Raw genomic sequence first — 27,062 nt, forward strand, 5'->3', positions numbered from 1 at the left:
TATATTCTTATATTATATTTGCTAATATTTTGTTAAAACCTTTTGTGACTAAATTCATCAGGGATATTAGTCTATACTTTATTTTTATCTTTAATTTTTGGTACTCTCTGTCTCACTTTGGTTATCAGGGTAATACTAGACCCATATAATAAATTGGTAAGTGTTCCTTCTTCTGTTTTCTGGAGGAAATTGTGTAGAATTGGTGTAAATTTTCTTTGAACATGTGGTTGAATTCTCCAACAAAGTCTAGTAAGCCTGGAGATTTCTTTTTTTTTTTTTCATTTATTTTTATTAGTTGGAGGCTAACTTTTTTCCAGAGGGAGGTTAAGTTACAAATTCACTTATTAATCATTTCAAGATGGCTCAAATTATCTATTTCACATTGGGTGAATTGGATAAATTTGTATTTTTGGAGGAAATTGATCTAATGTCAATTTTTTTTCTAATGTCAGTTTTTTGGTTTTTTTTTTCCTTTTTGGCTCTGCTTATTCTAGATTCTTGACATGGGAGCACAGATTATTGATTTGAAGTTTTTACCTTTTCTAATTAAATATTTAGTGCTATATATTCCCCTCTTATTAATGCTTTCATTGGATCATCAAAAAAGCAAGGAAGTTCTAGAAAAACATCTACTTCTGCTTTATTGACTATGCCAAAGCCTTTGACGGTGTGGATCACAACACATTGTGGAAAATTTTTAAACATATGGGAATACCAGACTACCCAACCTGCTTCCTGAAAAGTCTGTATGCAGGTCAAGAAGCGACAGAACTGGACATGGAACAACAGACTGGTTCCAAACTGGGAAAGGAGTACATCAAGGCTGTATATTGTCACCCTGCTTATTTAACTTCTAAGCAGAGTACATCATGCAAAATGCCAGGCTGGATGAAGCACAAGCTGGAATCAAGATTGCCGGGAGAAGTATCAGTAACCTCAGATATACAAATGACACCACCCTTATGGCAGAGAGTAAAGAGGAACTGAAAAGCCTCTTGATGAAAGTGAAAGAGGAGAGTGAAAAGTTGGCTTAAAACTCAACATTCAGAAAACTAAGATCATGGCATCTGGTCCCATCACTTCATGGCAAATAGATGGGGAAACAATGGAGACTGAGAGACTTTATTTTTTGGGCTCCAAAATCACTGCAGCTGGTGACTTCAGCTAAGAAATGAAAAGACACTTGCTCCTTGGAAGAAAAGTTATGACCAACCTAGACAGCATATTAAAAAGCAGAGACATTACTTTGCCAACAAAGGTCCATCTAGTCAAGGCTATGGTTTTTCCAGTAGTCATATATGGATGTGAGAGTTGGACTATAAAGAAAGCTGAGTGCTGAAGAATTGATGCTTTTGAACTGTGGTGTTGGAGAAAACTCTTAAGAGTTCCTTGGACAGCAAGGAGATCCAATCAATCAATACTAAAGGAAATCAGTCCTGAATATTCATTGGAAGGACTGGTGCTGAAGCTGAAACTCCAATACTTTGGCCACCTGATTCAAGAGTCAGACAAAACTGAGTGACTGAACTGAACTGATGCAAAGAACTGACTCATTTGAAAAGACCTTGATGCTGGGAAAGGTTGAAGGCAGGAGAAGAAGAGAATGACAGAGGATGAGATGGTTGGATGTCATCACCGACTCAGTGAACATGAGTTTGAGCATGTTAGGTGATGGACAGGGAAGGCTGATGTGCTATAGTCTAAGGTGTCATGAGTTGGACACGACTGAGCAACTGAACTGAACTGATTACTCCTTTCGCACCAGTTTTGCCTTGTTTCCCATCTTTGGTAGGGAAACATTGTCTTTCACCATTGAATATGATGTTAGCTGTAATTTTTTAAAGGTATGTGTTATTGTGTTCCATAAATTTTAATATTTTATATTTTAATTTTAATTCAGTTCAGTATATTTTTAAAAACTTTCCCTGAGATTTCTTCTTAATTCATGGGTTTTTTTGTGGATTATATATGTGCATTTTGTAGTTTCTAAGTGCTTGGATCTGTTATCTTTAATTTATTTCTAGTTTGCATCCATTGTGGTCAGAAAACACATTTTATATGATGTCAGTTCCTTTAAATTTTTTGAGATTTGTCTGTGGCTCAGGATATGAGTGCTTCCAAACAGTGTATTTTCTGCTATTGTTGAGTGGAGTGTTCTATACATGTTGAGTCCTCTTGTTGATCACATTGTTGAGTTCTATATCCTTACTGATATTTGGTCTAACAGTTTTATTACTTGTTGGAAGAGGAATCTTGAAGTCTCCAACCATGTTTTTGGATTTGTCTATTGCTCCTTCCAGTTCTACCAGTTTTTGCTTCACACATTTTGTATCTTTTTTGGTGCATATGATACAAATATATATATATGTGTGTGTGTATATTTTAAAGATTGCTATGTCTTCTTAGTGAACTGACCCTTTTATCATCATAAAACACCTCTTGCTGTTCCTGCTAATTTTGTTTTCCTTGAAGCATAATTTATCCTTAATTAACATAGCTAGTGGGGAAGGAAATGGCAACCCACACCAGTATTCTTGCCTAGAGAATCCCGTGGACAGCGGAACCTGATGGGCTGCTATCCACGGGGTCGCATAGAGTTGGACACGACTGAAGCGACTTAGCTTGCATGCATGCGTTGGAGAAGGAAATGGCAGCCCGCTCCAGTGTTCTTGCCTGGAGAATCCCAGGGACGGGGGAGCCTGGCGGGCTGCCGTCTGTGGGGTCACACAGAGTCGGACACGACTGAGGCAACTTAGCAGCAGCAGCAGCAATATTTTCTTTACTGTTTCTTTAGTCCTATGTTTCTTTAGTGTTTATATAACTGCACTCTTTTACTTTCAATCTGCTATACTGCTATGTTTGAAGTTAGTTTCTTATAGAAAGAATAAAGTCGAGTCATGTTTTAAAATCCAGTCAGTCAATCTGCATTTTACTTGCTATACTTAGACCCATTCACATTTATTGATATGTTAAGTGTTTAAATCATTTTTTGTTTGCCGTTTATTGTTTTTTTTTGTTGTTTGTTTCTGTTTTCTTTTTTCTGCCTTTCCATGGGTTATTTGAAAATTTTTAGAATTCCATTTTATCTATATTGTTTTCAAGTGCATCATTTTATATAACTACTTTTTATTTGTAGCTTTAGCTATTACATGGATATAAGTTTTCCTGTTTACTGTTGACATTTTACCAGTTCGAGTTAAGTGAAGAAACCTTAACTCCTCTTTATGTCTTTTTGTGTGTGGGGGGGGGGGTGCTCAGTCGCTCAGTCAGGTCCTACTAGACTGTAGCCCAGCAGGCTCCTCTGTCCATGGAATTCTCCAGGCAAGAATACTGGAGTGGGTAGCCATTCCCTTCTCCGGGGGATCTTCCTGACCTGGGCCAGGTCCCCAAACCTGGGTCTCTTGCATTGAAGGTGGATTCTTTACCATCTGAGCACCAGGGAGGTGCTTATGTCTCTTTACTGTCCCTCATTTAAAATTATCTTAAATATTTTCTATGCATATATTTAGAGCCAAATCAAATAGTATTACAATATTGCTTCAATCATCAAACAATTTATAAAACTGGAAAGGAGGAAAAATATATTTTTACATTGAAATACGGCTGATTTACAATGTTGTGTTAGCTTCCGGTGGAGAGCAAAGTGATTCAGCTATACACACACACACACACACACACACACATTATTGTTTTACATTCTTTTCCATTATAGGTTATTACTAGGCTATTCAGTTGTTGGTTATATATTTTACATATAGTAGTGTGTACTTTAATCTCAAATTTCTAATTTATTCCTCAGCCCCATCCCCTCTGGTAACTCTAAATGTGGGTCTGTTTCTGTTCTGTTTTGTAAACGGGGCTTCCCAGGTAGCTCAGTGGTAAAGAATTCGCCTGCCAATGCAGGAGATGAGGTTCAATTCCAGAATCAGGAAGATCCCCTGGAGGAGAGAATGGCAACCCACTCTAGTATCCTTCCCTGGAAAATTCCATGGACAGAGGAGCCTGGTGGGCTTCAGTCCAGAGGGTCGCAAAGAGTTGGACATGACTGAGAAACGAGCACTTCAAGGAGAAGGGCAGAGGAACGGAATTTCCGCCAGACTAGCAGAAGAGGGACCTATAAAAACAAAGTTGTAGAACAGAAAAATGAATGGAGTGATAGTGCTTGCACCAGGGACTTCAAGTCTTATGTTCTATTTTCACGCTTTCCTAAATACTCTTCCGCTTCACTTTCCAACATCCTACTTCCATCAGAATCACTGCCATCGTTCCTGGTTCTCCAGGTGGAACCTCAGGGATTTTTGACTTTTCTTTTCTCCTCTCCATTTTATCCACGTACCATTATTTCTTCATATGAAATAGTTTGGGCTTCCACCTCCTTTATTTACCACACCGCCATTGTCTGAGTGTCTTGCTTATAGCAACAGTGTCTCTAGTTCCCCTTGCAGAATTCCCTATGTCCTTCCTTTGACTTAAAACTAGTCACGACTTTCTGTTGCCTTCCATAATGAACACAAACCTCTTTGCTTATTCCTTCACAGGGTGCTTTTATTCTTCCTACTTAACCTTAATTTTTCTCATCCCCTGAACCACAGTGAATCTGTTGTCTCCCTTTCTTCCACCTAAGTCCATCCTCTTTCTAATTTGCTGCCTTTGTTCATTTTTCCATTACACCCCAATACATAGAAAGCCTGGCATACTTTCCCTTCTTCATCCTGAATATTAAATTCCATTCTACCTTTAAATCCAACTTTATAATGATTACCTCCATGAATACGCTTACTCAGTCTACTATAGTTAAACTGAAATTCTCTTCTTTGTGAAATTCTTTTATACTCACATCTTCTTGATACAATTTAACTCTTAACTATTCTCCATATAAGATTTTTTTTTTTTGGTACCAATGTAAGTGCCTTCTAAATGCCTGGTACTGTTTTGGAAGCATGGGTTATAATAACAGAAATATTTAGCCATGATTAAGCACTAACTTTAAACAATCCGAATGGGCATCTGGTCGACCATCCAATTCTCTGTATATGTGCATATCACTGAATATCATCCCTGGCTGAGGATCCCTAAATTGATCCCACCCCCCATCCTCTACCCTACCTGAGCCACACCTACCTAAAAACAAAAAAGCGATTCCCATGAGAGATAACACTGCATCGGCAGTCCCATCCCAACTGCTGTCTAACTTAGGCTTATCAGGTTATCTATTGCTGTGTAATAAAATATCCCCAAACTCAAAAATAAACACAATCAATTTTCCTAACAGATTTCGTGGGTCTGATTTTCACACACACCTCAGCAAAGATGGCTTATCTTTGCTTCTTGTTGTCAGAGGCCTCAGCTAAAAAGATCTAACCAGTTGGAGGAACTAGAATGGCTCAATGAATCAGCCTTCTTCATGTTCATGTCTTGTGTCTGGGCTGGTATGATTTGAATGGCTAGAGGCTCCTGGTCTCTTGTTTTCTCTCTCTCTTTCACAAACACACACATCTCTACATCTCTCTCCCTGTGGCCTCTCCAACATGTGGCCCCAAGGTAGTCAGCTTCTTAAACCATAACTCAGGATCAAGAGAGAATGTTCCAGCCAACAAAGCAGAAGGTATGTAGTTTTTTACGACCTAGTTGTAAAAATCAGAGTGCATTACTTCTACCGTATTCTTTTCGTCAAAACAATCGCAGATGCTCTCAGATTCAAGGGGAGGGGCCATAGACCCCAATTCTTAATGGAAAAAATGCCAAGGAATTTGAAGCCATGTTTTAAGACCACGACACAAAGCCAATCTATTTCCCTCTTCCCTGATTCCATCCAACTAAGTATGATCTGTCTAGGCTCTGGGGAAACGTAACTGCTAAAGTGCTTGAAGTATCAGTTATTTCTACCATGGGATCTTTCTACAATTTGCCTTTTTTATCCTCATGATCTAGCATGATCTCCTGGAAACAAGTTTGCTTGTCACAAAACTTTTCTTCTCCATCCATTTAATTACCCTCTTCTCCCACTTCTGTCTTCTCTCGGCCATGCTTCCTAGCCTTTCCTCCTTTTTGGAGAGACAATTCTTTCCAAAAGAAACTTCTGTACCCTCAACCTTCTTTTACCAAAAGTTGTTGACAACTTCCCAGTAAAATATTTTGCTCACTTTTTTCCCCCAGTAGAAGCCATTTCTTCTACCTCACTATCCTAACTGATCAGAAAAGGGATAGACACTCTCCCAGATCCTCACTGCTTCTTAGCATTATTCTCCCACTTAGCCATGTAAGTCTCTCTTTGGAGAATTGTTGTTGTTTGGTTGCTAAGTCCTCTCCGACTCCTTTGCGACTCCATGAACTGTAGCTCGACAGGCTCCTCTGTCCCTGGGATTTCCCAGGCAAGAATACTGGAGTGGGTTGTCATTTCCTTCAGGGAATCTTCCTGACCCAGGGATCAAACCTGCATCTCCAGCATTGGCAGGCAGGTTCTTTAATGCCAACTAATTTTTGCTAGCCATCCCCTTCCTTGGTGCTCTTTTTGGCCACCTAGTTTCAAATCAGTTTCCTCCACAATCCCCAGTCTTCTTGTAACTCAGTGACCCATCCAGTATCCTGGCCTCACAATTCTGGCTCTCCTCTGCAGGGATGGCTTTTACTGCCATTCAACTCCAAAACCACAGCCACTGCTTCCCTTTGTCCTGGTGACGTCCTCCATCTACTCCAGAATCACCTCACCGACTCTTGTTTCCTCTGGCATTATCACGCAGTCTCTCTCTTTGTACCTTTTTCTATCTCTAATCCCTGATTTCTGCTCAGACTACTCACCTCTTTTCCTCAATGGCATCACCAAAACACTTCTTGGGTGATCAGTCATCATAGCTTTTTTACAGTTTAAAAGTACTCTCAATTAAACACCAATGCTTCTAATCTCTAAATCCAACAGACTGTATATGGCCCTTGCTATAACAAGGGACACAGTGATTTACCTCCTTCCTGAAATCCTCTTCTGAGTCCGATTTCTTCAGGAGCCTGTCGGGGACTTTCTGACACCAGTTCTTCCCGCTCAGTATTCTTTATCACACTGGTGTTGCTTATGGGTCAGTTCACTCCCACACCCCCTTTGCTGGCCCTTTTTTGTTCTCTGATGACACATGCTTCCTGAGTGATTACACCTCCTTCCTTGGTTACAGCTATCATTTGCACATGGGCAATTCCCAAACCTCTATCTCTTGCTACAACACTAGAATGGTCTTTGTAATGACATGTTGTACCTTTACAACTATGTCTTTTAAGTCTCCCCAACTTAGCAAATGTTGAAATCTTCTTTACCACACCTCTCTTCCTACACCACCATTGGGAGACATTACTAAAACATAATTTGCAAGTAAAGAAGTATGTGTTGGTCAAAGAAGTATGGATTGGCCAAAAGTTTGGAGTTTTCCATAAGATATTATGGGCTTCTCTGGTGGCTCAGTGGTAAAGAATCTGCCTGCCAATGCAGGAAACACAGGAGACATGGGTTCAATCCCTGGGTCAGGAAGATTCCCTGGAGGAGGGGCAACCCACTCCAGTATTCTTGCTTGGAAAATCCCATGGACAGAGCAGCTTGGGAGGCTACAGTCCAGGAGGTTAAAAGAATGAAAGAATTCTTTGAAGAATCAAACATGACTGAGAACGCACGCGTGCATAAGATGTTATAGAAAAACTTGAATGAACTTTTTGGCCAATACAATAATAATGGTGGTGACTGATCTTGAAAGAAAATAAGCAAATGTGAAATTTTCAGTCTATGTGCTGCTAAGCTAAATTCACCAGCAGGTGGAATTTCTTCAAAGTACAGAATGGATGCTGATCATCATGACCAGTAGCTCTAGGGATAAGCAAGTCTTTTAGCTCTTCTATCTTACTGAAAATGCCTTTCAAGAATGCCTCTCTTTGTTCTTATTTTAAGCTCTGCAGGCAACTTTCTGATACATAATTAAATTAAACAACAAGGCAGATGCCTGTTACTGTGAGTGGGATATAGCTGCTGTATACTCATAAAGTGACATTCTAGTTGGTAAATGATTCTCTTGTCACTTTGCTTGGTGTGAGTCAGCGCCCCATCATTGGTGAACTCTAGGTGAACTGTTGAGATCAAGTTTCTAGATCTGCAAAACTGAAGACCAGGCTCTGGACTGTGGTGACTGAAAATAGACCATGAACTTGAAGGTGAAGCACTTTAAGGAGGTCAGCAGACCATTTTTGTATATATATTTTTAGCTGTACATACTCGGCTTTGTACATCTTCAACTTACACAGTGGCTAACATGGTACAAAGCACCAAAAAGTTGAATACTTGCTTATTATTTGAACTCAGATATTCAACAGAATGTCCAAAAGAGCAATTAAATATATATATTATATACATATTATGTTTGTACATATATGTAATTTTTCAGATTATTTTCTATTATAGGTTATTACAAGACATTGATGCTTACTCCTTGGAAGGAAAGTTATGACCAACCTAGACAGCATATTAAAAAGCAGAGACATAAAAAAAACAATAAATAAAAAAATAAAAAGCAGAGACATTACTTTGCCAACAAAGGTCCGTTTAGTCAAGGCTATAGCTTTTCCAGTGGTCATGTATGGATGTGAGAGTTGGACTATAAAGAAAGCTGAGCACCAAAGAATTGATGCTTTTGAACTGTGGTGTTGGAGAAGACTCTTGAGAGTCCCTTGGACTGCAAGGAGATCCAACCAGTCCATCCTAAAGGAGATCAGTCCTGGGTGTTCATTGGAAGGACTGATGCTGAAGCTGAAACTCCAATACTCTGGCCACCTATGCAAAGAGCTGACTCATTGGAAAAGACTCTGATGCTGGAAAGACTGAGGGCAGGAGGAGAAGGGGATGATAGAGGATGAGATGGTTGGATGGCATCACCGACTCAATGGACATGGGTTTGGGTGGACTCTGGGAGTTGGTGATGGACAGGGAGGCCTGGCGTGCTGCAGTCCATGGGGTCAAAAAGAGTCGGACACGACTGAGTGACTGAACTGAACTGAACTGAAGACATTGAATATAGTTCCCTGTGCTATACAGGCAGTCCTTGTTGATGATCTATTTTGTATATAGTAAAATGCATACCTGTTAATCCCAAACTCCCAGTGTATCCCTTCTCCCATTATTTTCCTCTTTGCTAACCATAAGTTTGTTTTCCCTGTCTATGAGTCTATTTCTGTTTTGCAAAAAAGTTCATTTGTGTCATTTGATTTTTAGATTTCACATATAAGAGCTATCATATTTGTATTTCTCTGAAAAGAGCAGTTTTAAATGCACTCAATCTCACAGCATGAATTTCTAAGAGACCTACTCTCAATCTCATGATGTAAATTTCTAGAATCACAAAGCCTCCATGGCATGAAATAAAACAGAAATTTTAATATCTCTATTAATAAAAACATAATATAATAATAACAAAATAATATGCAAAGTGGCAAAACCTTAGCAGCCTCAAGAATTATAGACCTACCATTTATTAAGTGTGTATTGTATGGTATGGTAGGCTTTGAATATTTTATTTCACTTAATTCTCCTAAATATCTTAGGAGATGCAAATTATTATAGACATTTTATAGTTGAGAAAAACTCAACCAAGACAGCTGAATTAACTTGCCCAAGATACAGAAGTAGTAAATGGCAGAGGTAGCCAATGGCAGAGGTAGCTTCAAACCTAAGGCATTCTGACTGCAAAGCCAATGTTCTTACACATAGTGGACATTTGCTATTCTGCTGTTAACTGCTCAAAACCGAGGGAACAGCATGAAGAGTTAAGCTGTCAAAGTGTACAGAGTTTTGATTATACTACCTTTAACTGCAAATAACCATCTCTACATGTAGGCTAAATTCTGCTTTAGTCTTCTCTTTGGGAATTTCAAGTGAAATCTAGAGAAAACAACATTTTAAAAAAGAGAATGCATGTAACAAAATGAATAACTAAGATTCTTTGTGTTGATTTAAAATGAGTTTTGAAAAACAATCTCTCATGCCCTACTCCGTAACTCCATGCTACCTTTTTTGTAGAGTAGTTTTTTTAACTTTTTTTTTTAACATTTTTTAACCTTTTTGACCAGGTCCTCGGTAAGAAATTAAATATCCAGTGTGACCCAGGATACAAGTACATGTGTGTGTGTATACACACACACACACACATATATAGCATATGTGAGCATGTGCGTGTGTGTGTCTGAAATTGAAATCACAAAGCCTTACTCACTGACTACAGATTCTGATCTGTTCTATTACGTGAAAAAGTATCTATCATAACCCACTATACTCATTTTTGACCCATCAGTGGGTCAAGATCCACAGTTTGGAGAGCCGTGGGAGGTGGGAAGAATGTGTTAATAGGAGTGAGAAGCCTGAGTTTTTGCAAGTTCCACCTCTAACCATGAAAATTTTACTCTCAGGTGGTGACCGGGTGGGATCATCCCCAAAACCTCCTTCTGTTCTAATCTATCATCAGGCATCTCCACCTTCTCATCCGGCAAGCAGGAAAGGCATTTTCCCCTCAGTGCAGTACTGACTGCTCCACATGCCTCCCACCAACCCCCTCACCCATGTCCATGTCTAAAAGGGACTTCAGTGCTGGCAGCTGCTCAGCCCAGGGGCCTGACTCCATCCACAGCTGTCGTTTGGATCATCAGTCCTAGAAACCAAGCTGGCTGGGGATGTGAGTCCCCACGGTCTACCCCAAAGCCACATAACCTTGCAGGGTTAAAGCAAGCAAGCACAGTATTAATATTTACATGAATTTCTAGTGACATATGTTGTGTCTTAAATGGCCCATCCATCAGACTTCTAAACCACAACAGATCTACTTTGAATTTAGGACATGCTTTTTACATTTAGAAACAGAAACTGGGACCATATTTGGGGGCAAAATTTTAAACCTCCTAAAAAGAAAACATAAACTTTCCAGTTCATCACAGAGAGAAATTAAACACAGTATATTTACTTGAGAGAGAAGGTTCTCTGACTGCGATCCTGAAGTGTTTTTGAAAATTGCAGGGTGCCCAGAGCTTTATGGCAGATTCTTCCTAAATCAGAAAGATAATTATCTGTATAATTTCTATGCATGCACTAAACAAAACACACAAACATATGTACACAGCCACAAAACATTACCAAAGCTGATGTTAATAAGTGAGGATTTCTGAGTGGTGAAGTCTGGATAGTAGACTTCCAATAAGGAGTAGACAGCCAATTAAGGAGTTAAAACTGAGTGACAATATCTTAGGAGTGGCAAAAGATTTTTTTCTATCCACAGGATTTTGTGATAGGGGACTTGTCTCAGCAGACAACCAAAAAATCCAATGAGGGACCAATTGTGTGCTTACCTTCTCCACTAAAGAAAATAAAGCAATGCTTTAAGCGTGTGTCCATTCCACGTACAGCTTTTCACTGCATAGCTACACACACACACACACACACACACACACTTGGAAGAAGCAGGCAGTGTAGATTAATAGATAAACAGAAACCACAAAGGATTATTAGAATGACTACCTCCATGGATTAAAAATTACAGGAGGCATTACATTACATTAGATTACAGCTGACATCTTAAACACAGAACACTAGTATGAGAAATATGATTATGTTCCATATGTTCTTCAAAGAATTAAGTCAAGTTCCTGTTAATAATTACATAATAAATAATGATGATCTCATCAATTATCTTGTACCAGCATTCTTTCTTTAACACTTCACTTCTTACAGTCCAGGCTGCATGTTAAGAGATGCCTATACTAATTCAATACATCCTATAGTATTTGCCAGCCAGTGCAGTGGGCTTCCCCAGGGGCTCACCAGGTAAGAATTCACCTGCAATGCAGGAGCTGCAGGAGACACGGGTTCAATCCCTGGATCGGGAAGATCCCCTGGAGGAGGGCAAGGCAACCCACTCCAGTGTTCTTGCCTGGAGAATCCCATGGACGGAGGAGCCTGGCGGGCTACAGTCCAAAGGGTCGCACAGAGTCAGACACAACTAAAGTGACTTAGTGTGCACACACACAACAGGACAGGTCAAAATTTGAGGAAAGTTGCAAGTATTAATGCTGTAATAACATAGAAGCCATCAGACCACATTTCATAGTTTTATTGAGACTTTTTCGGTTTTAATTGTCTATGGTGGGTATAATTCTAATGACCACGATGATGCCAAAGCTCTGCTGTCATTATCAACAGCAGATACAAAGCTGGCCGCCATGCTGTGGACACACACACACACTCCAAGTTGTACACTCCTGCATGCAAACTTATAGGAAATGCACATTCCTTTTAAAACACAATTATGCACAATTAGTCTGGAATCTGTTAAGCTACCATTGATACAGATAAACCTGAGAAAGCACAAAATGTCAAGTAACACTGTTTCCATACCAGTCATTCAATGGCACTATTCATCACAAAGAAATCTAGTTCAATTACCTATATTAAAATCACAGATATTATAAAAATAAACATTTTTGCAAAAGCACTAACACATACTAGAGTTCAAATTCACAATTTTTTGATATGTAATATATATTCCCCTTCATATTAATTTGTAATGATGTGTACAATACCATGTACAACAGAATTTATTTTAAAACTGTAACAGGATTCAGCAAATAATATATAGATATTATTGTAAAAGTTGGAATTAAAGTTATCAAATGAACAGAGAAAACATTAAAATCACTAGCAATGTTGAACTTGCTGGTAGTGTGTTACTTAGAAACTTCATCTCAAAGAAATTAAGATTATGCTATTTCACCTTAAGAAGAAACATAACATAAAAACTGAAGCAGAATTGAGCAGAGTAATTGATTATACCAGCTGTCTTTTTCTCTCTCCATCTCCCTTAAGTATTTCCTTAAATGCTAATATTGTATCTATAGTGCCCATCTCACCAGAGTTCTAAAACATAAGTGATGTCCTCTGAATTTAGGACAAAACTTTTGCACTTAGAAATGGGAAGCTCTGACTGTATTTGGGGATACAATTCCAAACGTATTGAAAAGACAATATAAACACTTCTATAACAATATATAAAATGTAGCCAGTACAGACCCAGTCTGGCTAAGATATTCTGTATTTACTATTGATCCTAATGAAAGTTTGACACCAAACTGTGTCTATGTAGGAGGAACCCTAAATAAAAAGATAAACGTGCAAAAGCATTTCTAGAGAAAATGAATCACTTGTATCACAAAACAGATTTTCATATTTTAGATTAAAAAAATCTAAAAACTTAAAACATTTCAAGATACTGATATTTGAAAAGCATCATAATATACAGTAACTCATTTTTATGCATCATACATTATGTAAAATACACCAATGTGACATATTAATATTATACATTGCAATAAATATAATTTACATCAGTATGTTGGAACTTTCAAGGAAGTTTTTCAATCTGTACAATGGAAGGACCGTGAGCTTCATCAATAAATACTATTATGATAGTTACAATTTGACCAGCAAAGTTAAAGCTTTACTATATCTCTAACTAGTTACACACCTTTATTTTCACGAGTCCAATTCCAGCTGCTGTAAGCACTGGCATCTCTGATATCCGAGGCAGTATAGCGCACTGCCCTGAGGAGACAGAAAACTTACAGGTCATATCCATTTCACAACCGGTGAACTTTGTACGAGTTCTTTTAGCCAAGGACTGGTATCCAGCAGTCCTGGAAAGTACAGTAGCAGATTTCATGCACCTCTGGCTGCCTGTAGTTCTCTACTACATCCCTTAAGGCCCCAACAGATGGATATCATCCAACCCTTTTAATCCACGGAGAGTGGTCTTGACAGGGTCAAGAAGTCCCACCGCTGGCCAATGGGCAATATCCCCATTTTAACTCCAAATTCTACTCTCATGGTGTATCTCTCCTGGGTCTGTGTGTTTAGCGTTTCAATGCAAACTCACACACTGATGTTCAGTGGGTCAAAGTTGCCACCTGATGAGCCATAAAACACTTTGGCATTCAGTTTTGTAGTGTGAAATTTAGTTAATTGTTACATTCTATAATTTTAGCTTTCCTTTTTATCAAAATGCCAGCAGATTTCTGCCTGTACTGGTAAAATACCCACTCTTTATCATAAGCCATGAATCAGATCTTCAGCCAAGAGATCACCGCTTTATCTTGACCCTCGGTATGGTTTCATCATTAGCAGACTCATCCCAGAGACCACTTCGTGCCTGGAAGGGGTTAGAGAGATCATTCTTGTCACTATTAGGCAGGCAAGTGCATGTCATCATTGTCCACGACGTGATGCATGACGCTAAGGAAGAAACACTGTGGAAATAGCATGTCAAGAAGTAAAAGGGCATTTCTAGTCCCTGCTCACATCCACACTGGAGCCACACTCCAAAAAAAGTTCCCTGGAAGCTGAATCAATGTACCTAACAGATTCTGTAAACCAGGCTGGGCGTCTTCAGACCTAAAAGGAAGAACACTGAAGTAAATAAAATGGTGAAGGAATATTATAGAAATGTGTACCATTAGCCTTCGAGTTCAAGGATGGCACGGGCTTTGATATTTCCACTCTGGCCAATTTAGTGGTATTAATCATGTCTCATTGCACATGATAGTTGACAGGGGTAATACATTCATGACATAGCTTAGTCTTTTTCTTTTAGGGTTCCACAACAGACAATACTGCAGGATCATAATCAAATGAGAACCTAGCTAACACTTCTCTTTCCTCAAAATGAGGTGTAGGTAGGACATCTGAAAGGTTTCTGTTTGATTTGGTTTTTATAATCCTGTGCCTTAACACTGAACATGGGGAAAAGTCGCACTCTTTAGGATGGTTAAACACAGCTTTTCAGCTTTTACTCATTGGTCTTAGTAGTCGGAGAAAGTCTAAGAAACTGCAGGGCTCACAAATCTGCAATCCATCCAGATGCTGCAAGAACTGAAGCCCAGCTCTGACTTTTTTATCCCCAGGTCCCACAGGGCGCTAAGGTTCTTACCTTGGACGCAGCCCCAAATAGCTCTACATATAAAGTGCTTTCAAACAAGTTTCCCCACCATCAGTTGCAGACTCTGATGCTGGTTTGCTGGCGTGTCTTCACCATGAGAAATTCCTTTGATATCGGATTTATTTATTTGGTGTTGTAAACGGTCACCTCACTCATTATTCTACATATTTCGAATTTGACCGTTTCAAGGGCCAGAAATGCAGCAATTCACTATTCACTGAAAGTCATTATGAAAGTTATTGAAGTATTTAATAGATTTGTCATTACTGCCTGACAGAGGTAAAATATGAAACACTGTCCAGTAGTATTCGCTTAAACTATTATTAGTCTGATTAGTAGTTTCTACACCTCACTTTGTAGTGCTGTGGTACTTCAAGTATTTAAATTTAATTCTTCATATTTCCCTTTCCCATATGTTTGGAGTTTTCCCTTCAAAAGTGAGGATGTAAGACCCAGCAAAGCATTATAGCACCTCATTCTACTAACACAATCCATGCACATTCTGCCTTCTTGTTACACTGCATTCCATGTTTTCCAGCATTTGGAAGAAGTCAAAAAAAAGAGAGAGAGTGAGCTTTTACACCATAATTAATTTAAACTAAAACCCTTATTCTAAAAATGTCATCTCCCCCTCCTTGGCCCCTCATACATTTGAGAACATGCTTGCAGGCTATGCATTATGGATGACTGTCAACACTCTCCCTCCAGCCGACATCCCTCAACTTGCTAATAGCTATTCAACTTTGATCTGTAATCTATCTGTGATTTTTAAAAATTGTTTTTACAGATGGAAGTGAGCATTTGTACTGGAACACAAACATACTCCTTGGGCAGTGCACAGCGGTGGTGCAAGTAAAAGCTCTTCGTCACAGGAAGTCTAACAGAGTTTGTGGTGTTTACAAGCAAAGTACATACACTTAGATTATTTTGAAGGCATTTTACCTGTAAGATAATATACAGATAATTCCATCCACAAACATTTAGCACCCAACACAGAGTAAGCAGTTTTCTAGAAACCATCGTGAGATAATCACTTGGGAGACTTGTAAATTCATTGACTTGATTTTTCTATTCAGTTCTCCAGAGAAATTCAGCCAGCTACCACCTATGCTTACAGGATCAAAAAAAGACACCCGGCAGCAATCTGTTCATCTGCTACTGAATGAACTGACTTTAGTATTTTGGTCTATGACTCTAATCTAAGAATGTGAAGTTTCAATTTGTTCCTACCTCAGATTATTAAAGACAATAAAGACTAGACAAATCACAAACTCAGGTTTCCGGTGGTCAGTTTTCTTGGAGAAAATATTAATATCGACAAATCACAAACTCAGGTTTCAGGTGGTCAGTTTTCTTGGAGAAAATATTAATATCCAAATAGCTTCAGTACTCATGTACACTTTAAAGAGAAGAGTTTGCAAATTTTAAAGGCAGAAGAGAAAGTAAATACTTAAGTAGGGCAGTATAACTTTATGTTACATACTTCTGGTTAGAAAGAAGAAAGCCCTTGAGCGAAGGAAGTTAGACCAGAAGTCTAACTTCTGGTTAGAAAGCAAATCCAAACAAGCTAAGTGTGGGTGTAGGCATTTCCACTTCTATTTTATTTGTTAATTCACTGCCTTCTTGGTTTGAAGTTTCTCTAAACTCACTAGAAACTGAAAGGGGAAAAAAGGCGCTTGGCTCTATGAAGCATCCTACCATGTCACAAAGTGGGTGTTTGGGGATTCCTGCATCTTCACAAGCTTGTATCTCCGTTCTGCTTGAACTCCGATAAAATATTGAGTGTCATGTCCTCACTCTTGGACTGCAAGTTTGCCTCACTTCTTCTGGAAGCTTTCCTGGTGGCTCGGGAGAGTCTCCTTCTGAAAGTATCTCCTGCCAAGAAATAGAGAATGGGGTCCACACAACTGTTGAGACTTGCTAGGCCTCTTGTCACCTGATAAGTGGCATACACCCTATCATTGAAAGCACACATTTCTGGGGTCTGAAAATCCAGCCGGGCCCTCAAATTCATTGTTTTCATCACGTGGAAAGGGATGTAAGACACAGCAAACACAGTCAGTACAATAATCACCAGGTAAATGGATTTCCTCCTCAGAGGCGAATTGTCCAGGTCTTTGTAAATCAGAGCTCTCACAATTAATCCGTAACAGCCCAAAATCAGCACCAAGGGGACGCAGAACATGGCCACGGTCGTGCACATGCTGTAGATGAAATAACTTCGCAGGTACTCGTCCGAGGTGGTGTCATAGCAGGTGACGGTTTTGTTTTTCCGGATCCCGGTGCCAGAGTAGAAGAGGATGGGGGAGATGCCCACCACCACGATGAGCCACACCAGCACGCTGATATAGACCGCGTTCTTCTTCTTGAGCCTACCCAGGGACTTGAGCGGGTACACCACGCCGCTGTACCGGTGTGCGCTGATGCACGTCAGGAATAAGATGCTGCCATAGAGGTTCACGTGGAAGATGAACCTCTGCAGTTTGCACATGGCATCCCCGAAGATCCAGTCGGTCTTATTGAAGTAGTAGAAGATGAGTGCCGGCAGGGTCAGCACGTACAAGAAGTCGGCCAGGGCCAAGTTGAACATGTACACGGAGATGCCGCTCCACGGCTTCATGTGGAAGACGAACATCCAGATGGCCACGCTGTTGCCCAGGAAGCCGATGATGAACACCAAGATGTAGACAGCTGGCAGATAGTAGAACTGGAAGCCTGTCTTGGTCAGCGCGCATTTGAACGGGCCGGCGACGGCGGCGGTGGAAGTCACTGTGCTGTTTCCCCAGGGCGAACCAGGGTCGGCCAGGAAGGCAGTGTCCGTCCCGTTGGGGACCGCCGGCCACACCACCTCGGTCATTCTCTCCTCCCCGACTTAGGCGGCGGCTCCAAGGGACAAGCGGCGGCAGAAGGGCGGCGGCGGCGAGGGGCGCAGCGAGCATCGGAAAGGCGGGCGAGCAGACGGGAGCGGGAGCCGGGGATCCCTGCGGGAGGGGGCGCGCGGGGGCTCGCCCACGCCGGCTCCGGCCCCGCGCTCGCCGCGGGCCATGAAATCCGCCCCGAGCGGCGACCGAACCTGGCTGGCCGGTGGACCCGCAACTTCCCCGTCCGGCCGGCAGCGCCGAGGTTACACAACAGGGCGCTCAGGACACCGCAGCCGACAACTTTCCGACCGCGCTTTCCCGAGGGACCGCGGGTTCGCGCCGGAGAGCGCGCCGGGGGGCTCAGTGAGGTTGAGCCAAATTCGCTGCGCTGCGCTCCGGCGTGGGGAGGGCGCGCCCCAGCCTCCTTCCCCCGAAGATCAACTTCGTTTGGGCATCTTCCTTCTCCCTACCTTGCAAGCCAGCAGCTCGGGTCTAGGGCCCGCGCCCCGCTGCCCTCAGCTTCTGGGGGCCATCGGAGCGCGCGTGGCCGCGGACTCGTGCGCTTCTGGATCGCAGTCGGGCTGATCTCGCAGGCTCTTCTAGAGACCTGCTCAGTCTGGAGTGCAGGCGGCCGGACGGCGAGCCAGGCTCCCCGCGAGGGTGGGCGGAGTTTGGGCGCCGGGCGAGTCCGCGCGCCGCGGGGAGGAGAGGGGCGTGCCTCCGGGAAGCCCGCCCGGCTGCCTGCCCGCGCTCTCCAGGGTGTTCGCCCCGGGCCGGAGCCGTCTTCGGGGAGAAGTGGTCTTCGTTCTGCCCCGGAGCCACTACCGGAGTCGGCGGAGGACGCGGGGCGCACTCGGTCAGGGTCGGGGCTAGGGCTGGCTGCCGCGAAGCGATTGGCCCGCCAGCGTTCCTTGGCTCTTCCGCCGGCTATCTTCGGCAAAGTGAAGTTGCTGACACACAGGAAACCCCTCTGACCGCCCAGAGCCTTCTGCCTAACACCCAGGAGCCGACCGAAGGAGACTGAAGTCTCTAGGGCCTTCAAGAAGCACGCCAGGTGTTCGCCTGTTTCAGGCAGCCTGCAGTCCCCAGCTGGGAACGCCCTGGCATTGCAGCGCTCCGCGCTTTAATGAGACCGGATTCCTGGCGCTTGCAGAAACCTGCTACTCCCAGAAAGATTTCAAAGGCGGGAGGGAGGGAGTGGAGGGAGATGGGGTGCATCTCTTTCTGTCCTCCAAGTCTGCCTTTCCCCTTTTATTTTCGTATTGTTTTTCGTAATTAACGAAATGCTAATGAATCGACGTCATTGTTAACATCAGCCTGAACTTTTCTAAAAGGGCTTTGTAAAAATATTATTAGTTGAACCTTGATGTTGCTTCAGCACAATTTAATTTGTTACCTACCACCTACCTACCAGCTACGCAGGGTCCCCAAATCTTCCTGTTCAGTACGTTTAATTAAAGAACAAAGGCTTCAATAAAGAATAATTAAAAACATATTGTTCGGGAAATGACTATTAAATACAACTTTACATAGATACATGTGAAGACATATGGGCTTCCTTGGTGGCCCAGGTGGTGAATCTGCCTGCAATGCAGAAGACCCTGGTTTGATCCCTGGGTCAGAAGATCACCTGGATAAGGGAATGGCAACCCACTCCAGTGTTCTTGGGGGTAGAATTACGTAGACAGAGGAGCCTGATGGGCTGCATAGAATCCATGGGGTCGCAAAAAGTCAGACAAGACTGAGTGACTAACACACACACACACACACACACACACACATACACGAAGACAATTTCAACTCCAAAGTAATTAAGGTGTGGTTGGGGGTTTTATTACCAGTCCTGTTTCTTTAAGTTAAAGCGATTAGTCCTAAGTATCTCTGGTAAGTACCCTAAAATACTAGTTGAGGCTTCCTTAAATACATTTAGTCAAAAAACTGGTTTTCCTGGCTTGAATGTATCAAATTTTAAAGCAGTGTACTTCAGAACTGTAGGTAAATAAGTGTGACTAGAGAATAAATGAATCGTTAGTTATTAAGGGACTTATGGGCCTTCCCTGGTGCCTGGGTAAAGAATCTGCCTGCAATATGGGAGACCTGGGTTCGATCCCTGGGTTGGGACGATCCCCTGGAGGAAGGCATGGCAACCCACTCCAGTATTCTTGCCTGAAGAATCCCAGTGGACAGAGGAGCCTGGCGGGCTACATTCCATATGGTTGCAAAGAGTCAGACACGACTGAGCTACTAAGGACAGCGCAGCAGGAGGACGTATTTGGGCTTCCCACATGGCTCTAGGGGTATAGAACCTGCCCACCAATGCAGGAGACGTGAGATCTGGGTTTGATCCCTGGGTGGAGAAGATCCCCTAGAGGAGGCCATGGTAACCCACTCCAGTATTCTTGCCTAGTGAATCCCACAGACAGAGGAGCCTGGCTGGCTACAGTCCATAGGATCACATGGAGTCAGCCACGATTGAAGTGACTCAGCATGCATGCATGCAAGGGACATATCTAAATGGACCCACACAGGGATGGAACCTAGCAGTCTTTGACAATTTGCTAATTAACAATATGCTTTATCAGAAATATTCACAAAGGCTTTTCTCTTTGAAGAAAAAATAATCCAGAAAGAAAATATCTGTAAAATACATACCATAAAGATTTCTTTCTGGCCCCAGATGTTTCAGGATAATGTACTCCTAAAAAAATACTCCTGGCTTTGGTATCACAAAGGGAAATTCCCATCCAGGACCAGACAGTCCTTTTGAGGGACACATGTAGAAAAGACCATATCCAAACACACGGCATTGTGAGCAAACTGGTGTTTTGAGTTGTGGTCAATGAAACAGCGTGAAAACAAGTGATAGAACTAAAGTCAGTAACCCAAGGGCACAGATGATGTTTTGAAAACAAGTTTGAATTGAAATGAATGTGATCAGCCTCAGTTTTCTCATCTATGAAATAAGGGAGTTGACTTTTATTTTTTTTTTTCCCATTCATATATGATTCTAGAATTCTGAGCCTTAACATGAAACATTTTTGTATTGTTTTATTAGGATGATACTAAGTGGGATGGATTTTCTATTCAGAGAGAGGAAAGCATTAACAGTTCCACGAAGTATTCAATAGGTCTTAACTCCTGGCTCTTGAGCATATTTCATTTGCAACATAAGCAATATGTAACCCCATGCAGAAGTCTGTTGCAAAGCATTAACTCATAATGTGAATGTTTGGAAGTGTACACTTAGTCTAAGTAACATTAAGTACTCTCAGAAAACTTGACACTTGATTAGGAATTTGAAGAAGATAGTTGTTCTAAGTGCACCACAGGCTTTTTACAATAACGTAAAAAGGTTAATTTTGTAAACACTGCTTTTGCATTCCACATATTTCACTACAGATTTATGATAGATTTGTTATATTTTAAATCAAAATTTTGTCTTTGGTGAATAATTTATATGTATTCAGCTATTATTTGTTGACTATGATAACTTTCTATTTGTAATACATTGAACCAGATTTAATAAATAAAAAATAAAATACCATCTAAAACTCAATAACATGTCAACATTTACTGATGCTTAAATATCAATTATAAATGCCTTAAAAGTATGAAAAGAATATTTCATATCTTTAAGTGATTATCTCAAATATTTTGTATTAATTTTTATTTGATTAATAATGCAAGTGCCTGGCTTTAGGATATTAACGATTTAGTTGAAAATCCAAAGAATGTACTGAGCTGACCATAATAACATATAACAATAGCAATAATAAATAATGTTTCCTGTATCCTCAGCACTATGTGCACTGCTGAGTCCTTTAATCCTTAACATGTTAGCTGCTCAGTCATGTCTGACTCTATGCAACCCCATGGACTATAGCCTGTCAGGCTCCTCTGTCCATAGGATTCTCCAGGCAAGAATACTGGAGTGATTGCTATTCCCTTCTCCAGGGGATCTTCTCTACCCAAGGATCGAACCCAGGTCTCCTGCATTGCAGGTGGACTCTTTAGCATCTGAGCCACCATCAACACAATCCCTGACACATCCTATGGTAAACAATAACCGTGTCCCTATTTTATGAGTTATGAAGTGAAGGCAGAGACATTAAGTAACTCATTCATAGTCACAGAGTAGAAACTGAGATTTAAACTTAAGCCGTCTATCCCTAACGCTCCTACATATAACCACTATTCTATAATAAAATACACATTCATACAGGGCAATGATAGGAAAATTAACTGTTACTGGCCACTACTAAAAAAGATTGAGTACAGAAATGCTTTTCCCAGAAGTCTTCTATCAAAGAAAGAACATTTTTAGCTAGATTTTGAAGATACTGATAGTCAAAAGAGTATTTCAGAAGCCTCCCAAATGTTCTGCTCTACTCAGGCTTTTTAAAAATAGCCAACAATTTATATATAATTTGCAAAGGACAGACAATTTTAGGGAAGTCAGATCTGCTCAGTTTCAGACTCATAAATGAAAAGGCTACCCTTTTTGCCTTTACAAAAATTCTAGTAACTATCGTCAGGAAGGCTCTTCTCTCTCTCTCTCTCTCTCTCTCTTTTTTTAAAATTTGGTTGCATGCCGTAGCATGTATGATCTTAAATCCCCAACTAGGAATTGAAGCCAGGCCAGTGAAAGTGCAGAGTCCTAATCACTGGACAACCAAGGAATTCTCTTTCTTTTTTGAACAGTCACAAAAAATTCAACAATTATTGAGGATGGAAAGATTACTGAAAAAATTTGAATCAAGAGCTACAAGTGAACTTCTGAGAAACAGGAAATGTAAAAGATGGCAGTGTGAGAGAAGGGAGAGGCGACGTGTGGGCCAACTCTTAGGATCTTGCAGGTGAGAGAGAACGAGACCAGGATTTGGGAGATAAGGGGATCCTTTGAGAGGACCTTCCAAGTATAATAACCAAGATGTGATAACTTCTGAGATACACATTGAGAAAGTGAGGCGACTCTTCTTTTCCCTAGAATGATTATAGGAGAGAGAAAGGAGCAAGATGCCCAAGGAATTCCCAGCTGATGTCCTCCAGTGGGGTAGAGAGGGTGAGAGGCTAGGACGGAGCAGAAGTGGGAGAAGCCCACAGAGAAAGGATACAAGGTGGTCCCGGCGCTGCGAGGGCCCAGCTGCGCCAAAAATGATGCACCTGTCATGGATCCGGTCAGGAGGCTTCCTGACATTGATTTCATTAAGAATCACATCAGGGCTACAGGACACAGATCAGGAGACACCCTAGTTGCTCCAGGGTTAGAATGAGTAAGAGAGGAGAGGAGAGTGAGGGACGGGACAGAGGAAAGGGCAGGGGAAGGAGGAGGGGGGAAGCAGAGGGACTGCGGGAGGGGAAACACCAGGTGCGTGGGGGAGAGAAGAAAGCAAGTTGCTTGCACAGAACTGGGTATGGACCTTTGGAAATCTCACTGAGCATTGCTTTCCAATTATTTAGGGGTGGCTATGGGGGAGGGGTCTGGGAGGCAGTGAAATGACACATGAGACTGCCTACGGGGTCCTAGAGTCATGTGCCTACTGAGTGTCTGCCCCTTGAGAGATGAAAACAAACAAGGTCTTTCTTTCTTTTTTCTTCCCCCTGGTTCAATGAAGACTCTTTTTTAAATTGGAGTATAGTTGATTTACAATGTTGTATTAGTTTCAGGTATACAGAAAAATGATTCAGTTATACATATGTATGTATAACTGAATCATATATATACATATGCATACATATATACATATACATGCACATATACATACATATACATATATATGTATAACTGAATCATATATATATATATAGGCTAGGTTTCCCATCTGTGCCCTATCTTATAAGGACCAGTAAAATCCCAGGCTGCCTAAATCTTTTCATTCTTTGCAAAATTTCTTGCTCCCAAAAGTTAAGATTACTCAAGGAAACTGCCTCTGTACAGTCCCCTTTTTTAGTATTCACTTTCCTCATTCCAATCTACATGAAACCCTAGTCCCTAGTCTTGGGCACTTTATAATATTTTTAAAGAATTTTTTATTAAATCCAGAATAAAAGATGCCAGTCCTGGCTTGTCATCTTCCTCTAATCTTTCTTATCTCATGAATATTCCCTTTGCTCTCTTTGTATGTGTGCATTTGTCTCTCAGTCGTGTCCAACTCTTTGTGACTCCATGAACCGTAGCCCACCAGGCTCCTCTGTCTATGGGATTCTCCAGGCAAGAGTACTGGAGTGGATTGCCATTCTCTTCTCCACTCTTTGTATGTGACCTCCCTGGTTTCACAAAGGCATGTCTCACAAGATTTACTGATAACAGATTAGAAATGTTATATTATTATGCTGGTTATGCTACAATTTCTTTATACCCTTAACTGTTTCAGGACACAGGGAAGTAAATGTTTGTAAAACCTGTTGGTGCAGAAATATCTTTAGAGCCAGTTGCCCATACCTAGGATCTTATACCATAATCATGGACCCATGGAGGGTTTCCATTATAGCACAAAGGATAAGAATATGACATTATTTGAGCATTACTTGTCATCATTATTATATCTACCATAACTAAATTGTTGACTTCTGATACATCCATGCTTTGAATACTTAAGCTAAATCCCACATAGGTAAGTGAAAACCATGTGTGAAAATGAAGAAATACTTGTTTTCCTCATGTTAAGTCTCATGTTCTATCTGTTCATTCCTGGGATGTTGATCTCCATTATGTCCTGAGTGTTCCACATTTTTCTTTTTATTTTCTATTCTTAAAATTTTGTTTTATTGAAGTATAGTTGATTTACGATGTTGTGGTTAATTTCTACTGTACTGCAAAGTGATTCATATACACGTGTGTGTGCGCTCTGCTTAGTCTCTCAGTCGTGTCCGGCTCTTTGCGACCCCGTGGACTGCAGCCCGCCAGGCTTCCCTGTCCATGGGGATTCTCCAGGCAAGAATACTGGAGTGGGTTCCCATGCCCTCCTCCAGGGGATCTTCCCAACCCAGGATCATACTCAGCTCTCCCGCATTGCCGGTGGGTTCTTTACCGTCTTAGCCACCAGGGAAGCCCACATACATGTGTGTGTATGTGTGTTTGTGTGTGTGTACATTCTTTAAATGTTATTTTCCATATGGTTTATCACAGGATACTGAATATAGTTCTATGTGCTCTACAGTGCTATACACATTTTTTAAGATGAAACTTAATGGCAGTTGTCATTCACATTTCATATTTTGGAATTTGGCTTCCTGAAAAGTTGGTAGATTTTCACCAGTGGCACTCAAATTGTGAGCCAGTTTTAAGCAGATGAGCATTGTGTCCATTTTTATAATCATTTAATTTAGATATGCAGATGACACCACCCTTATGGCAGAAAGTGAAGAGGAACTAAAAAGCCTCTTGATGAAAGTGAAAGATGAGAGTGAAAAAGTTGGCTTAAAGCTTAACATTCAGAAAACCATCATGGCATCTGGTCCCATCACCTCATGGGAAATAGATGAGGAGACAGTAGAAACAGTGTCAGACTTTATTTTTTTGGGCTCCAAAATCACTGCATATGGTGACTGCAGCCATGAAATTAAAAGACGCTTACTCCTTGGAAGGAAAGTTATGACCAACCGAGACAGCATATTAAAAAGCAGAGACATTACTTTGCCAACAAAGTTCTGTCTGGTCAAGGCTATGGTTTTTCAGTGGTCATGTATGGATGTGAGAGTTGGACTGTGAAGAAAGCTGAGTGCCGAAAAATTGATGTTTTTGAACTGTGGTGTTGGAGAAGACTCTTGAGAGTCCTTTGGACTTCCAGGAGATCCAACCAGTCCATCCTGAAGCAGATCAGTCCTGGGTGTTCATTGGAAGGACTCATGCTGAGGCTGAAACTCCAATACTTTGGCGACCTCATGCGAAGAGCTGACTCATTGGAAAAGACCCTGATGCTGGGAGGGATTGGGGGCAGGAGGAAAACGGGATGACAGAGGATGAGATGGCTGGATGGCATCACCGACTCGATGGGCATGAGTTTAAGTAAACTCCGGGAGTTGGTGATGGACAGGGAAGCCTGGCGTGCTGCAATTCATGGCGTCACAAAGAGTCGGACACGACTGAGCGACTAAACTGAACTGAACTGAATTTAGATTTTTGGAGAAAGGCTGGGAGTTTTGGCTCATCCAGGAGAGTCTCCTTACAACAAGCCAAAGCATGGATACTCTGCTAGAAAGATACCTGGGTGGCCAAAGAAAGCACTTAATATGTCAACATACTAAGATGAAATAGATCCAGGCTTTGTCTATAAAAACAAAGTTGTTGTTTAGTAATTAAGTTAGTTTGACCCTTTGTGACCCCATGGACTATAGACCACCAGATTCCTCTGTCCATGGAATTTCTCAGATAAGAATATTGGAATGAGTTGCCGTTTCTGTCTCCAGGGATCCTGACCCACAGGTCAAACCCACATCTCCCTCATTGGCAGACGAGTTCTCTACCATTCAGCCACCAGGGAAGCCCATAAAAACAAAAAATGAAATAAAATAAAATTCAATACTGAATTTATTATAACTGACAGAGAACCCATATAGTCTAGGTAATGCTTTAGATATAAAAATAATCAGTTATTCCTTGAGAAATTCTTATGTTTTCAATGATAGGGTTTAGCAGAATCTCAAGTTAGTTCAGATTTTCATCTTTCAACTTCAATTCTAGACACCTGATACTGCAGCTAAATATTTACCTTAGAGACTACCATAGTATAATAACCACATAAGTAAAATACTATCTTAGCTCACCAGCAACATCTACTTTGAGTCTCTTAGTACAGTTTCTCAAACTTGACTGGACATATAGATCGTTTGGGGGATCTTGCCAAAATGTAGTTATAGGTATGGGGTGGAGCCCCCAATTTTTTTTTTTTTAACAAGTTCACTTTGATGAACAATCTCCTCATCCAACCAATACACTCTGAGTAGCAAGATTTTACATGATCCTGCCTGGACATTGCTTTTCTATGCCAATTTAAATATGCTATAGCTGCTTCTACCTAGTGACCAAAATACATTAAAGGCTTAGCAGTCTTGAACTGTATGTACCACGTGCTATTTGGAATGCCTTTTATGGCATTTTTGGAATACCACATACCTCACAGTACATGGTTTAAGAGAAGACAGAACTGGGTTCAAAGACCAGCTAGGGCTACTTAACAGCTGTGTAACTAGACACATTGCCAAA

The 27,062-nt window shown here is 41.2% G+C and overlaps 1 protein-coding gene across 6 annotated transcripts; it reads right to left on the reverse strand.

Annotated features, from left to right (window-relative positions):
- Window positions 1-12,104: 12,104 nt before the first annotated feature.
- Window positions 12,105-18,487, reverse strand: P2RY1 (purinergic receptor P2Y1). 6 transcript variants are annotated; one of them, XR_006270421.1, is made up of 2 exons: window positions 16,227-18,487; window positions 12,105-14,210 (listed from the first exon to the last, which is right to left on the reverse strand). XR_006270421.1 is itself a non-coding variant. In XM_043473953.1 (2 exons), exon 1 carries the CDS (start codon window positions 17,851-17,853, stop codon window positions 16,732-16,734), a length of 1,122 nt encoding a protein of 373 aa, XP_043329888.1. In that variant the 5' UTR covers window positions 17,854-18,487; the 3' UTR covers window positions 12,105-14,210; window positions 16,695-16,731. The 6 variants fall into 6 exon arrangements, 2 of the variants coding, with proteins under 2 accessions (XP_043329888.1, XP_043329887.1); XR_006270419.1 differs by having other exon boundaries at window positions 12,105-14,452; XR_006270420.1 differs by having other exon boundaries at window positions 15,939-18,487.
- Between the last annotated feature and the right edge of the window lie 8,575 nt (window positions 18,488-27,062).

The sequence above is a fragment of the Cervus canadensis genome, chromosome 7, assembly GCF_019320065.1.
Source record: "Cervus canadensis isolate Bull #8, Minnesota chromosome 7, ASM1932006v1, whole genome shotgun sequence".
NCBI classification, from domain to species: Eukaryota; Metazoa; Chordata; class Mammalia; order Artiodactyla; family Cervidae; genus Cervus; species Cervus canadensis.

Coding starts and splice junctions, on each gene's coding strand:
- P2RY1 (XM_043473953.1), bottom strand. CDS start 17,853: ATGACCGAGGTGGTGTGGCCGGCGGTCCCCAACGGGACGGACACTGCC.